The 15,046-nt window shown below is 46.2% G+C and overlaps 3 protein-coding genes across 7 annotated transcripts; 2 read left to right on the forward strand and 1 right to left on the reverse strand.

Annotated features, from left to right (window-relative positions):
- Positions 1 to 1,487: 1,487 nt before the first annotated feature.
- LOC125548715 (early nodulin-like protein 9) lies at positions 1,488 to 3,048 on the forward strand. The gene is made up of 2 exons (XM_048712267.2): positions 1,488 to 1,810; positions 2,460 to 3,048. The coding sequence occupies exons 1-2, from the start codon at positions 1,627 to 1,629 to the stop codon at positions 2,888 to 2,890; spliced, it is 615 nt and encodes a 204-aa protein (XP_048568224.1). The 5' UTR covers positions 1,488 to 1,626; the 3' UTR covers positions 2,891 to 3,048.
- Positions 3,049 to 5,374: 2,326 nt separating this feature from the next.
- LOC125545028 (homeobox-leucine zipper protein TF1-like) lies at positions 5,375 to 10,438 on the forward strand. Its single transcript, XM_048708867.2, has 12 exons — positions 5,375 to 5,540; positions 6,670 to 6,809; positions 6,890 to 7,007; positions 7,214 to 7,399; positions 7,756 to 8,097; positions 8,178 to 8,279; positions 8,451 to 8,645; positions 8,743 to 8,908; positions 9,002 to 9,261; positions 9,356 to 9,457; positions 9,561 to 9,976; positions 10,062 to 10,438. The coding sequence occupies exons 1-11, from the start codon at positions 5,505 to 5,507 to the stop codon at positions 9,963 to 9,965; spliced, it is 2,052 nt and encodes a 683-aa protein (XP_048564824.2). The 5' UTR covers positions 5,375 to 5,504; the 3' UTR covers positions 9,966 to 9,976; positions 10,062 to 10,438.
- Positions 8,718 to 14,720, reverse strand: LOC125545029 (pentatricopeptide repeat-containing protein At1g69290). Of its 5 annotated transcripts, none has more exons than XM_048708872.2 (4): positions 12,307 to 14,720; positions 11,218 to 11,365; positions 10,724 to 10,823; positions 8,718 to 8,923 (listed from the first exon to the last, which is right to left on the reverse strand). In XM_048708872.2, the coding sequence occupies exon 1, from the start codon at positions 14,616 to 14,618 to the stop codon at positions 12,597 to 12,599; it is 2,022 nt and encodes a 673-aa protein (XP_048564829.1). In that variant the 5' UTR covers positions 14,619 to 14,720; the 3' UTR covers positions 8,718 to 8,923; positions 10,724 to 10,823; positions 11,218 to 11,365; positions 12,307 to 12,596. The 5 variants fall into 5 exon arrangements, with proteins under 5 accessions (XP_048564829.1, XP_048564827.1, XP_048564825.1 ...); XM_048708870.2 differs by having other exon boundaries at positions 10,659 to 10,823; XM_048708868.2 differs by lacking the exon at positions 8,718 to 8,923 and having other exon boundaries at positions 10,511 to 10,823.
- Positions 14,721 to 15,046: the final 326 nt, after the last annotated feature.

The raw sequence follows: 15,046 nt of genomic DNA on the forward strand, positions 1-15,046 counted from the left end.
CTCTGAAGTCAAACTTCATAAAGTTTGATCGTATTTATATAAAAAAATATCAACATCTGCCATGCTAAAGTTATATAATATAAAACTTTAAGTCATGACACATCTAGTGGTATTGATTTCAGATTATGAATGTTGGCACTTTTTTCTACAAAGTTAGTCAAACTTTACTAGGCTTGACTTCAGTCAAATCTTATATGCGAACTAAAAAGGATCAGAGGGAGTACCAGGGAGGTGCTCCAGGTCCAGGGCAACACTACACGTGTGCACCAGATCGAGTTCTCTCCCTCTTCCAGCGCACAGGAATCCCGTCGGTGAGCGCAGTGGCGCGACCTTCCACTCCATCTTGCCAGCGAGGCAGCGAGGTGCGTTCCACTGACTCTCAGCCACTTCGATTATGTGAGAACCGGCTTCCGGACTGCAGTGCCGCCCATGTTCGCTGGTCCTCACCCAGCCATGGCCGCTGCTGCATCTTGCGTACTGCTGCAGCCATAGCCGCTGCAAAGCAAATTAGCAGTACGTACAGCCGCCCTTTCCTTATACCTTGGTTGATGCCGCGCCGTCATGAATTACCATCGCAATCACTGCTGTTCACTTCACGTGCCCGCAGTGGAACCATCAGGGCCCCGCCGCCACCGTCGGCCGCCCGGGCTTTGCCCGCCGGCGTCGTCCGGCAGCGGCGAGGAGAGAGATCTGAGAGGGAGGTCGCAAAGAAACTCGATCCGGCATACACTGCCTATACAAAGTGTATACTACGTATACTCTAACATGGAGGTCCCACGACATATAACCCTAGCGGATTCAGACCGAACGAAAACAGTCGCTCCGGGAGTTCCCTCATACTACCTCATTTCCAGTTTATAAAGCTTGCGCCTATCACTAGGTCTATAATTTAACCTACATAAGATGATTTGTATAATTTAAAAATATACCATTCGAAAGTAGACGATTTGAAGTTCTAATGACATATATTTTGTGATATATAACTTGCAATACGTTGGTCTATTTGTCAGCCTAAAAATACGTGCAAGCCTTATAAATGGAAAAGTGGTAGCAGCGAACCTTTTGTTGGCTCCAAGGCCGGCGTAGATGGAACGTCAGATCGATACCGAGGGTCCTAAAAACAAAAGTACGCTAGCCGGTCGAGGCACACTGCACAGACCTCACCTGAAAAGGCATGAATCCTCTCTTCTTTCTGAGAAAAGGGGTCGTGAACTTGTTGCGTCGGAAAGAAAAGAAAGAGAAGCCGTGAACCAGCTCCCAAGGCACGAATATTGCACAGCAGGTAGGAAGGGAGGCATCAAGCATAGCTTCCGAAAGCTCTCATGGCAGCAGAAAAAGAAGGTGGGAACCGAAAAGCCAGCTCAAGTTCGTTCACATCATGGACGTCCAGCGGAAATATGCCTCTCCCGGCGGTCACGTCCCCTAGCTTTCACGAAAAGAACAGCCTGCGTCATTCTAAGGCGCACGAAAAGAACATTCGCTCGATCACAATCACTCAATCACTCTGCACGCACGCATTATATATAACCATCTCGATCGATCGAGCCCAAACAACAACAGCATTGATCATTCGTCAATCACGAGCAAACCCACACCAACAACAAAATTCGAGTTTCCCGCCGCGCGATGGCACGGGTGCAGCAGGTTTTGGCGTGCCTGGCGCTGGCCATGGCCGTGTGCATGCCCGCCGCGTCCGCGTTCGTGTTCAAGGCCGGGGGCACGGGCCAGTGGCGCGTGCCGGGCAACGGCAACGCGGCCTCCTACAACACGTGGGCCGAGCACACCCGCTTCCGCGTCGGCGACGCAATAGGCAAGTGTACACATATACTATTACCACTCCTAATCTAATCTCATCGACTAATGCGTGCATATCCGTGGAGGGGGGCTCCGCCTCTCGCCCGGATACCGCGCATTACTCATAGCACCGATCGACAGCACACTGCACTAATGCATGGGTATCCGTCCACACGCGTATATTTGGTGATATATCTCAATATCTGCACAAAGGCTGTGCATTAATCAGCATATATATTTCGGCGTCAGATGCAACTCACTGGCAAGATATATATCTGCATTAAGCATTAATCAGCATGTATCTGCACAAACGTGTTTGCTTTCGGCGCCGTCGTTACTTAAAGTTTTTGTATATCTCTTGTTCAACCTGTAACGGCTATCTCTACGGCTTCAAGATAGAAGTGACGACGGCCTCCCTATCTCGAACGCACTGGCAAGGTAGACCGGGGAAGGCGCCTCCCCGGCCGCAGCCTCTTTTGTCCGCATCGGGCACGCCGGAAATGACCAAACTAGACACCCGACTTTGTCAATATTACCAGCCCTGCCACTTGATTAGCACTAACTAATGAAGCCGTAACAACATGGCATTAATTAATTACTCTCCACTTTCAACTGTGCAGTAATAAAGCTAGTCGAATTTTAACCGCGTCTGTGCATGCATGCAGCCTTCACGTACCAGCCCGGCAGCGACTCGGTGCTCATCGTCGACAAGAAGGCGTACGACGCCTGCGACACCGGCTCGCCGGTGGACACCTTCTCCGACGGCAACACCGTCTTCACCTTCACCGTCTCCGGGCCTTTCTACTTCATCAGCGGCAACAAGGACAACTGCAACCGCGGCGAGAAGCTGGTCGTCGTCGTCATGGGCCCCCGCGCCGCCACCAACGGCACCTCCACGCACGCGGGCGCGCTAGCCCCCTCGCCGGCTGCCGACAACGGCGGCCAGTTCTCGCCGCCGTCCCCGCCGCCTCCCTTCGGCATGAACATCTCGCCCACGGGGAACCCCGACCAGCAGAACGCCGCGGCCGGCAAGGCGGCAGGCATTGCCGGCACGGCCGCGCTCATCATCGGGACCATGCTCTACTCGCTTGTTTGAATAATCACGGCTTTGCTTTTACTGTCCAAATTATGTACCATTGGTTTGATTAAGCTTGCTCTTAATACTATGTTGTATCAACATTTCATGTAAACAGTGTAGCTGAACCATTGCAATTGATCTATAATATGTAAATGCTGGTACTGTTTTTCTTTTTACCATTGACAAAGTGACGAAATACAAAGATGATTATGTTTATTGAAAATATTAATGATCATTGTGATATAACAAGTGTATACAATACCGCAAAATTTCAAATTGCGCAACTAACCCTAGAGAACACTGCGGCTTATCGGTCCACATTATATATATATATATATATATATATATATATATATATATATATATATATATGACACATGCCGGCTGTGTTTGTACAAGTATTTCTTTTTGTTCACGACAAATTTATATAAGTAAATATATAGTATGGTCCAATATAAAATTATCAAAAGCAACACGCTTAGTTTTACAGCGTAGCCCAAATAGGTGGCACTTTTCCGCTCAAAGCCATACACTAAATAAAAGCCATTGTAGTATGTCTGGCGGAGATACTATATTTGACATTGCATGATTGATATAAATACTGTGTCTTCCTTAAATTGTAGCCCAATTAGTACGGCTCTTTGCATAGTATATTCTCAGCGACTAGCCCAAATGCAAAAAAAATAAATCATATGCACCTTTGTTAGCCCGTCGGCCCTTCCTACTCTCCCTCCCTTCCCCGGCCTCCCGGGCCCCTCCTCTGCACCCCACATTAGCATCTTCTGAGTCCTCCATCGCAAGACACACAATGGCATCCCTCCGACTCACCCCTCGGCCTCCGCTCCCCCTTCCCACCCCTCCCGTGTGGCCCACATTAGCCCTGTCCAAATCCGCCATCCCAAGCCCCACACTGACCTCCCTCCAAATCACCCATCGGCCTCCGCTCCTCCTTCCGGCCCCCACCCTTGCGGCCCACATTAGCCCCTTCTGAATGCCCCATCCCAAGCCCCACACTGACCTTCCTCTGAATCACCCATCGGCCTCCGCTCCCCCTTCCCGCCCCACCCCCTGCGGCCCACATTAGCCCAGTATGAATGCCCCATCCCAAGCCCCACACTGACCTCCCTTCGAATCACCCCTCGGCCTCCGCTCCCCCTTCCTGCCTACCCCATGCGGCCCACATTAGCATCGTTCGAATCCTCCAGTCCAAGCCCCACACTGATCTCACCCCTCGGCCTCCCCCACCCCTCTTCCCGGTCCCTCTGTAGCCCACATTAGCCCCATCCAAATCCCCCCTCCCCACCGCCCTCGCGCGTCGGCGCACCCACACTGGGCCAACCCCAACAACTTACTAATATCATTGTGCTATGGTGGCCGGGCGCAACTCTATCATATCATAGCCATGCTAATTTAAATTAAAAAAAATTAACAAAGTAGGACTATGGTATCATCAATAAATCTAGATTTATCGATGCAAGTTTATTCGTGTACCATAGCAAGCCACAACCAAAATTTCTATTATCAACGGGTTATAAGTACATAAATATGTGGTGTCATTATCAATATAACGTGCATATCACCTTTTTTCCCTTTGCTTGATCAATTTGGGTATTTTGATTGAACATATAATCTCCTTCTATAACCTCGCATGTCATGTGCACACAAATTTCCCACTCAGGCGTGAGTGTAAACACAAGCTAGAAGTTTAGGATAGTGGAAAGTGATTTATGTAAACCATCTTCTATTGCAAATATGGATGTTATCCTAAGGGTGAAGTGGGGCTAGCTAATCATTCCCTAATTGTTATCTTCAATAAGTGTGTCTACATTAGTTTACTTTTATTGACTACAAAGTCTGCTTTTGTTAACCATTGCATCTCACCATTCACAAATTTATGTGTTGAAGGTCAAATGGATGTTCATGAAATAATAGAATATACACCGCCTTGTGTGCCTTTAATGTGCAATATATGTCCTGGTTTACTAGTCCTTTTGTTTGGGTCATATTTTAACCATGATTTTAACTAATAAAATATAAGTTATACGTAGAAAAAATATATCATTGAAAACTACATTCAAATATGAATCCAACACTATAATTTTTTTGTGACATGTATTAACATTTTGCTAGTCAAATACGCGGTCAAACTTTGACCCAAAATATGATGGGGACTAATAAACCCAGAGATAGTAACCACCTAGGCTATTTTCATCCTTTTTGCTCCCTGCCCACTCCCCCACCCTGTATTTTAATGAGGTAGTGGTATATTTGGAAACAATTAATTGTTTTCCTCATATTATATCTCATGCAAGGCTGTGCAATTATAAGCACACTAATTTATTGTACAAAAATTAAACCAAAAGATTTCCATATATTCGCTTTATTCAGGAGCATTGTATTAGCTACTCTTTTTTACAGGCGTTAATAGCTACTGGAGCAAAAAAAAAGTGTGCAGGCCAGGGGTAAGGCCCATATGGATGGCTATATATAGGTGGCAAAGACAAGGGGAAACAACACATCAGTGCTCTACATTCGAGTGAAGTAGACACTAGAGAAATTTATAGGGTGTGGATAGATTCTGATTTGGTCGATAGATCAACTTGGCGAGGGCGTCTGATCTTTCGAGCCCAAGATGACTGGCAATCATGGTGGGCGTAGGAGAAAGGCGGTATAATTGTTTCCCTCATCTCTAATACTAGTTGAAAGTTTTCTTGCATGCTTTCTTGCTACTCCAAAGAGTTGTAACATGTCTTGCTCTTAGAAAAATTATCTAACGAAATATGAGTACACAAGGGCTTGAATTTCTCAGGAGATGTTGAAATATATCTTGCAAATCCTCCATCTAGTTTCGCAGAAGTGCTACCTCGGATTATCTGTTATTGTATTTTACATCAACTAGGACATGTTTTCCATAGATCTACATAATATGAATGAAGTTTTCCTGGCTAGAGGTGCAACCTGCTTGGGTTTTTTTTTGGTTTTTTTTTTGCGAGGGGGTGCAATCCTGCTCGTTACAGCAAATAGCCATCATCTGTTTTGACATGCATTCGCATTCTAATCCAGGTTCTTCATGTTCATGTACTTTTTTCCGAGAATCGTTCATGTAACCAATTCACTAATTATGTAAATTCCTAGATCCAGTCATCGAGGTTATTGTAGCCCATTTGTTGTTCTAACAAGTTCTTAATCAAAAGCTTTTCCTTGGGAGACACTTTACAGATCTGGTGATCTACATGCACGGAATGGAAAAGGCAGTACATAAAAATTACATCCAAACATAACGGCGTATCTTGTCTGCATCCTTTGCAATTGTTTGCTCATATTTTGTAGTACTGAAGAAATAACAAATCAATAATATTCATCCTCGAAAAAATTGGGAAATTTGTCTGTCCAGTATCGTGCTTTGCTTGAGTTTTCCTTGCTTCGTTCACCATGCTCCCTACGAGCCAAAGTCTACTTCATTCTTTTGTTTTTGCCTTTATGCAAGGATAGATACTAGAGTCTAGATGCACTATGCATGCGTTGCAGATGTTTTCAAACATAAAGACATGTTTGCATACACGTATGTCCGGAGCTTGGACCCACTTGCTCTGTTAAGATTGGCGGTACTGTAGAGCATATTTCATGGTGCTGTGCCACCTGAAAATTCCGAGGCAATTCAAAGCATGATGAGGCCCCACATAGGACAAAATCCCCAACAAATACTAATTGGCATCTTCCAAATTTACTTTTTCCAAGCTGTTTAATATTTACAACGGAGCGTAATTTTTTGCCATTTTGAATGCGGCATGCCACAGCCGCAACAGGACCGTCCAGCACGCGACAATGACTTGGACATATCACAAGGCAACTCCGATGGACAAGATGGCGCCGAGGGGTCACAGCCCAAGAGGCGCCTGCAGAGGCTCACCCCCCAGCAAACCCAAGTGCTTGAAGGGTATGGTTCCCACCAAAAAATTTAGTTTAATGAATTTATCGCATCCCTCTTTTTTTCATTTTCCTCTCTTGAATGAACAGGTTTTTCGGCATATGCGCGCACCCTGACGAGAATCAAAGGATGGGGATGAGCGAGTCGACAGGTCTCACGATGCAGCAAGTCAAGTTTTGGTTTCAGAACAAGAGGACACATATGAAGGTCTGTTCTAAAACACTTCAACTTGTGAAATCTCAGTGACACAGTTGGTCAATATATGCATCTATCAACTACTATTGCTACTGTACATTGTCATGTCTTCACATCATTAGCTACAGACTTACTGCATGTAGCACGGTAGGATCTGACATGCATAAGGCTTATGGTGGTGATCGTTCTAACTAGTTGTTCCATGGCACAAATTGCAGCATGTGACTGGAAAAGAAGAGACCTACAGGATGAAAGCGCAGAATGAGATGCTGAGGGAGGAGAACAAGAGGCTTGCATCCGCAGCCAAGACTTCATTTTGCCCCTCCTGCGTTGCTTTACCAGGACTGAGTCCCTCTGGGGAGGTGCAGAGGCTAAGGCAGGAAAACGAGCAACTGAAGCAACAGGTAAATAAAACCTATAAACAAGCCCTTCTAGCATTTTCAATCAGCTCAACTCTCTCTAAACTTCAAAATATTCGGCAGATTTTGTTCCAGTTTTAGTATCTTAAAAGCAATGCCTGCTAGACGTACCTATATTTGAAGTACTCCCTCCGTTCCAAATTACTCGGTCGCAGAAATGGATGTATCTAGAAATAAAATACATCTAGATACATCCATACCTGCGACAAGTAATTCGGAACGGAGGGAGTAACTTTGGTGGAATCTAGTCTTACAAAGATTGCATCTCTAGTTAATTTTCCGTCCTCTTTCGAGATGATTGCACCTCGATGTACACTGATCTTGTGTTCTTCGTTTGGCAGCTCTCACAGCTGCGTGCTGAAGCGCATCCAAGTTCAAGCCGTCCTTTTCAACTTGACCCATCCATGGAGAATATCACTGGAAGAGAGAATGACATGGATGCGATTGCTGAACTCGCTCAAAGTGCAATGCACGAGTTTGTCGTTCTGGCCGAAGCCGGCGGACCTCTGTGGATGCCTGTCCCTGGTGGTTCCTTTGACGTGCTGAACAAGATGGCTTATGCTCAAACATTTGGCGCAAGAAGCAGTGCAAATGTGATACTAGGATTCATGACCGAGGCTACTCGTGCTGATGACATGGTCATGATGGACGCCAAGCAGATTGTGGACTACATCATGGATTCTGTAAGTTGCCTATAAATCTTGTCACTGATGATATTTCCAAGTCACGCACACAATTTGATCCCATTGTTGAATGACTGCAGGAGTGCTACACATCTTTCTGTCCTGGACTTCTGACCAGTGCAAATACCACCAAGATTTACAAGTGGCCTACCAGTGCAGGCTACAATGGGGCTATGCATCTGGTATGTATGCTTTCATTTCTCTATGTTTTAGCCAAGAGATGTTTGGCATGAGTATCCAAAGAAAATACAAAATTATATTACTGACAAAAACAAGCATATCCTGAGGAGAAATCAGTTTGCCTCGTTACTCACAGTTTGTTTGCCTTCTTTCTGTTTGCTTGAAAACAATAGGTGACCGTCGAGACGGTGTTCCCATCACCACTGGTGCCATCTAGGAAATGCACATTCGTGAGGTGCTGCAGGGATATGCAAAATGGGACAGTGATCATCGTTGATGTGTCTTTGGACAACGGTGACGGCACCGTCAAATGCCACAAAATGCCATCAGGAGTGCTAGTTCGGAGCCTGAATTCCGACGCCAGCCAGGTATGGTAAAGAAGACTTGAGTGGTAAAATGAATTTCTACCAGTATGATATCGGCATCTTACCCAGTGTTTGATTCGCTCCGAAACCTTCTTGGCAGGTCACTGTCATAGAGCATGTCCAAGTGAATGATACTGGTCTTCACGAGCTCTACCGCCCAAGCTTGAGCGGACTGATGTTCGGAGCTAGGCGCTGGGTGTCGAGCATCGTGCGACAAAGCGCACGCATGAGAGATCTCTTCGTTGTCAGCAAAAGCGCCTCGAACGGTGATTAGCTAGAACCTGCAAATATTCAGTCCTGAAACTCTGTAACTGAACATGTCCTGAGAAACAAACAAGTTTTCTATTGGTTTGTTTCAGGCAACACAAATGGGAGGAAGACCCTCATGAAGATAGCGGACGGCCTGCTCGCGGGCTACGCCAGCGGCATCGCCGCCGTCCCTGGGGGCGGATGGACCATCCTGCGTGGCGCTGGCACGGAAGACGACATCAGGATCTCGTACAGGAGGAACAACGATGACAGCAACACCGCCATCGTGTCCGTGTGCGCGTCGTTCCATCTGCCAGTGCCGCACAGGGTGACGTTTGATCTGCTCAAGAACAACCTGTTGCGCCCAAAGGTATGCACTCATGTTATGTTTGGCATGTGCAGTTCTCCTCTCTCAGCGGCTAGCCATGTATGTAGTGTACTAATGCTATGTTTTACTCACACAGTGGGATGTGCTGGTGAACGGTAATTCGGTGAGGGAGGAAGTCGCTGTATGCAAAGGCGTAGGAGGAGGAATTGATGATGTTGTCTCCATACTGCATCTCAAGGTACCCAACACATCCAATTTCAGCTCCTCCAAGAATCGCCACTTTCTCCTCCAGTAATCTTGCATATCTCACTCGACTAACTCGAGTATACATACGTATGAAGGATCCGCCCACCGGGGAGAACAGGGACAACATCATGATCCTCCAGAACAGCAGCTACGATGTGTCAGGCGCGTTCATGGTCTACTGCCCAGTCAACATCCAACTGATGAATGAGATCATGAGCCCCAGCGACACGGCGGAGAGCAACAAGGTGTCCCTCTACCCCACCGGCTTCTACCTCCTCCCCGTCGAGGACACTGCCCTTGGCCTCGGCGAGGGTGGAGCAACTCTTGTGACCGTGGGGTTCCAGATTATGCTCAAGCTCGCTCGTGGCACCGGCCTGTATCCTAGGTCCGCGTCCACGGCCGTCGGTCTGATGACAGAAAACATTGGTACCATCAAGAAGACTCTGACCAGCAGCCACCCCATCTTCTATAGGAGGCAGCCCCCCAACAATTTCATCTAGAATGTACCCAGGTAATTCTGCTTCCTGTTAAATTCCACTAGTCCTCACCTATCTAGTTCCCGGTAATTTGGTGATGACGGCCTGTTATTTGCACAGGGGCGGAAAGGGGAGAAGCGATGCTGGTGCAAGTCTGTCAAACTGCATTTCGATCTCCTGGCGTTACTGCAATATACCCCCTCCGTTTCATAATAAGTGTCATGGTTTTAGTTGAAATTTGAACTAAAACCACGACACTTACTATGGAACCGAGGGAGTATATTGTTATATTTACTTTACTACTTGCGACTTTCTATTTACAATAAAAGAACCTGTAATAATGGTTTAAGAACTAGACTTGTCTTTATCGAGAAAAGACCCTGGCCTATGTATGGTCAGGTTTTCTTTACTCTCTGCAACTTTCAGCTTATATTAAAAACTTGTGTTGTAATAATGGTTCAACAACTAGACCTGTTGTTGTTGTTGTTGTTGCTGTTGTTGTTCTTGTTGTTGTTGTTATAAAAACTTGTTTTAATAATATGTTCATGAAATTCTTATTGACATGTTAAAACATCAGTTCAGTGAATGTGTTGGATTTTCAAAAGAACATGATACAGATCCAGCATAATGGTTCTCTTTCGGTTACTACAGACTAAGGCTTAGGTTTTCATATAGCAACATAAAAGAAAACTCTGCACAATAGCACATTGTTACTACCATTGCATGCATATCAGATAGAATATACCACCAGTTCAATAACTTGGAGGGCTGAAGCAAGTCACCGTCTATTTTAAGGCGGGCACCAAGTGTATCGCATAATATTTGCTTGTACTCCACCAATAAAGCTGCCAGCATTTCTGTATTCTTCAAAGTCTCGTACATCTGCAGCTCCCCAAAGGATAGCAAGTGATTTTTCAGGCAATATATATACATCCATATTTATGTATATATAGGTTCTGGCCTTGTCACAAGATTCACAAATCCATATATAAAGATCATGGATGAAAGATTTGACATGGTAGCTTGAGAGAGAGAAAGATGGATTAATCAATTAAGAATATAATGGAAACTCATTGACATTCACGGAGCAGTTGATCATGTTCTTTTGTGTGCATGAAGCGTTGTTTCGCAACTGATTTAGCAAATGGCTGTACAGTGCTTACTTACATTTACTCTTTAGCTCTTCTGTAAATTTTTAGATTTGGGTCCTACTTGACAAAGCAAAAGTTAAACATTAGGTGTTAATAACAGAAATTTATAAGCTCATTGCACTCACTTGTCAGGAAGGGTTATCTTCCAAGGTGAAGATTTATCAATAACTTGAACACCCGTTTATGTTATGTGCACTGTGTTCCTTCTTTTCTACAATTGTGCCTGGTACTATAGGTGTCTTCCGTGTGAAACTGCTCCGAGTCAACATTACCCTTAAAAGATCCAACATTAGCAAAGCAATAGAAATTGCGATGACCTCAAGCATACAATTAAGGGGATATTAATTATTCAATATCAGAACAGTACAGAACAGTGCAGTAGGTAATCCTACAAAATGTTTGCTTAGCACAACTTCAACGTGGCATAGTGGAGAGTGCCCCTTCTTTCGAGTATAACAGTTCAAATGGATGCCATTTTATAACCTAATTTGCCTTTTATTTGATGGGTGCTGTTTTTAAACCCCACTTTTCCTGTTGATTTGGCATTGCACGATACTGTTTTAGGGTTTTGAGAACCTTTAACTACACAAAGTTGGCATACAGCTCCCCTGCTAGATGTACTATAGAGAAATCTCAATCTCACAAGTTCTACTGGTGACCCGTATATGCTTCACATTTCAGTTTTAGAATAAACTCAAATTTTAATATTGTGGTGTTTTGTCAACTCTGGCAACTTCAAGTTTGAATAATCAGCATTTTAATATCAGGATGTTTAACCAATTCTGATTTCAGGTAGTTATTCCTGCCTTCACTTTTCCCGTTTTCCGCACTAAGGGAGACCCCAGTTCTCAATTGCACTACAGTCCATACTTTATATAACTACTTTAGGCAGGGGCTCAATAACAGACTTGAAATAACAAAGCTCGCTTCCATGTAACAGTAAGCAGGAGTGAAAACATTACAAGGGTAGCTTAACGGACCGAACGAACATAAACTTTTCAGAAAATATCATAGTTTTATAACCGCAGCAGTAAATGCATTCAATGAGAAGCATTTCAGGAGAAACTTGTTATTCACTAACTTAAGAATTTTACATGGGATTTGGAGGTTAACAGGCTAGTTAACGAAGTAGTACAAAGTCAAGTTAGCCAGTAAAGTAAAATATCTATACCTAGAAACAAAATAGGAGGACAAAAATGCACCAGCTTCCTAACCTTGTTGCAAACATATCAATGATCACATATTGGCATATCGCCTACACTTGTTCATCTCTGAAGGTTTGCTGCTTGCTACAGCTTCAAAATTATTTGGAATGTCATCTCACACAAGCATGTGTGATCAAATTCAGTGAGGAATCACATGATAGGTTGCAATCTTATGAAATAAGACCAGCTCAGTTCTTTAACATGATCAGAGCTTCCATTTTCCTAAAGTTGCACTTTCTCAGCTTCGCCACTTTGAACTGCCACAAATTCAGCGAGGAATCGCATGATAGGTTAAAATGTTATGAGTTAAGACCCGCCCAGTTCTTGAATGCGATCAGAGCTTCCATTTTCCTAAAGTTGCGTTTTCTCAGCTTCGCCACTTTTAGCTTCTTGTGGGTTTCCATGAAGGCTTGTTTGTGCCTCCACTTATCTACAAATATTTTCAACTCTTGTGCCTTCTCAATCACCTGCATTGCCATATCAAAAAATCCACCCTTGACCAAAGCATGCAGAAAGGCATCAATCAACTCGTGGTTAAAATCAGCCCCCTTCCTCCTCACTTCTGTCCATAGTATGAGCACATTAAAGTACTTCTCTGCTGAGAGATACCCATTGATAAGTGAGAGGTATGTCTGATTGTTTGGTTCATATAACAAGAATAGCATCCTTCGGTATGTTCTTCGAGCATCCTCTAACCTCCCAACCTTGCAAAAGGCATGTATTATAGAGTTCCAATCATGTGTAGCAATCTCTATTCTCGGGTCATCAACCACTGCATCCAAGAATGATGCCATGAGCTCAGGCCGGTTGTTCTCCGTCAAGCCTGTCATTATAGTAAGATAGCTTGTCCTAAGATCTGGTAGCCTCGCCTCCCTCATATCTTTGAAAAGTGCAAACGCAGACTGGAAATCATGGGCTGTCATGGAAGCATCAATAAGAGCATCATAACTGCCAGCATCAAGCTGTAGCCCTGCTGCGCTAATCTCCGCCACGAGCTGTGCAGCCTCTGCAGTCTTCTGCTCCTTGCAATATGCTTTCAAGATTGGGGAGTATATAGCTAGCCCCACAGAGGCTCCTTGGGCAGTCATTTCGTCAAGTATGTTATGAGCCTTGTTCAATAGACCAAGTCCGACACAAGCATTGACAATCCCAAACCCAACAGAATCATCAACTACTGGCAATTGATGTGTCAACTCAATCTCTTGTGCTTGGAAGATCAATTGAGCCAGTTCCCTGATCCTTCCATTATCAACAAAGCATTGTGCGACCTCAGTGTAGCACTCATCATCAAATGGATTGCCATCCCCAACTCTTCTCTCCTCCACCGCACGAAGTATGATTGAGGAAACTGACTCAAAGCTGCAAGACTTCAAATACCCACTCACTAAATTCTTGAAAAACCCTTTCTTGCTGAAGCCCAGAGCTTCCAGCAACTTATCGAGCTCATCGACCCGGCTTGGAACAGCTCTCCACGCATACAAGAATGCAAGATGTCCAAAGCTCTCCACATCTGGCGACACCCCAACAGCTGGCATAATCTCCAAGACCTTCTCAGCATCTGCGACTGAGCCGAGCCTGCGGCAGCATCCATCAAGAACAGCATTGCAGGCCGCGAGATCAGGCCGCATGACCGCTACCACAGCCGGAGACTTCTCCTCCGCCATGAGCTTGCAGGCTTCTTCAAACACCTTCAAGAAGGCCGCAAAGGAGGCCGTGTCAGCGCGGGTGAGGTCTATCAGCGGAAGGCCCCAGGCGGAGAAAGCCGGCAGGCGGCGCCCGCAGCCGAGGAGAGCACGCGCGAGGGCCAGCGCCGGGGCGGCGGAGCCCGACGCGGCGAGGGAGGAGAAGAGAGCCCCGAGCGCGGCCTCCAGGAGGGGGGAGGCATGGGGGCTCTTCTCCAGCAGGAAGACGGCGGCAGCAAAGGCGCGCTTGAGGCCAAGGCGGTGGTTGTCCGCGACGAGGTGGGATACGAGGGCCGCCGCGGCGGGAGGCGACGGCGAGAGGGAGGCCGCCGCCAGGGACTTGAACGCGAGCCACGCGTCATCCGAGCGGCCCTCGGCGACGGCGGCGAGCAGGCTTTCCTCGAGCGCGACGGCGTCCGCGACGGGCAGGGCTTTGGGCGCGGGGTCCGGTGAGGGATGTGGTTGTGGCGGCGGGGGTTGGGGCCTGGGGCGCGGCGCGAAGATGTTAGGCTGGAGGAAGGAATAGAGGGTGGGGATCTCGTGGGTTCCGCCGGAGGAGGAAGAGGAGGAGGAGGGGGGCCTCGCTCTTAGGGGCAGAGAGAGCAGGCGCCGGAGGCGGACGGAGAGGAGGGCGCGCATCGGCGGAGAGGATTTGCCGTTGAGGTGTTCGAGCGTTTGCCAAGGAAGCCAGCGAAGTTGCAGCCTTGCAGCGGATTGCCGTGGGATTTTTACATGAAAAAACTCTTTTGGAGTCAGTTTTGCAACAAGCGTTGGACATCAGTCTGACAATTTGTTTTTGAAAAACCATATAGATCGCCCGCGGATCTCAGCCCCGTGTCTGTCGCCATCCCTGTACGCCACGTGCCCCATTATTATCATTTTGCAAATGGCTCATTGTTACAATTTCTCTCATCGCAACAACGGCTATATTACAGAATCTGGATTCTTGAAAGAAGTCGTCTCTCGTGCTCCTCCCAAGCTCCCGTCGAGTCGTTGCCTCCTTACACTGCTCTGACTGCCCCGAGTCTCGTCGAGTTGCCGCCTCCCCATGCTGCTCCGACTACAGA

This window comes from Triticum urartu, chromosome 3A, assembly GCF_056163025.1.
Source record: "Triticum urartu cultivar PI428250 chromosome 3A, HENAU_Tu73, whole genome shotgun sequence".
NCBI classification, from domain to species: domain Eukaryota; kingdom Viridiplantae; phylum Streptophyta; class Magnoliopsida; order Poales; family Poaceae; genus Triticum; species Triticum urartu.

What these genes read in the sequence shown, in the direction of transcription:
- LOC125545028 (XM_048708867.2), top strand. Translation starts at nt 5,505, where the DNA reads ATGACTGGCAATCATGGTGGGCGTAGGAGAAAGGCG. An exon ending in CAAACCCAAGTGCTTGAAGG is followed by an intron (nt 6,810 to 6,889) that starts GTATGGTTCCCA and finishes TTGAATGAACAG; the next exon opens with GTTTTTCGGCATATGCGCGC. An exon ending in TGGACTACATCATGGATTCT is followed by an intron (nt 8,098 to 8,177) that starts GTAAGTTGCCTA and finishes GAATGACTGCAG; the next exon opens with GAGTGCTACACATCTTTCTG.
- LOC125545029 (XM_048708872.2), bottom strand. Translation starts at nt 14,618, where the DNA reads ATGCGCGCCCTCCTCTCCGTCCGCCTCCGGCGCCTGCTCTCTCTGCCC.
- LOC125548715 (XM_048712267.2), top strand. Translation starts at nt 1,627, where the DNA reads ATGGCACGGGTGCAGCAGGTTTTGGCGTGCCTGGCGCTGGCCATGGCC. An exon ending in CCGCGTCGGCGACGCAATAG is followed by an intron (nt 1,811 to 2,459) that starts GCAAGTGTACAC and finishes GCATGCATGCAG; the next exon opens with CCTTCACGTACCAGCCCGGC.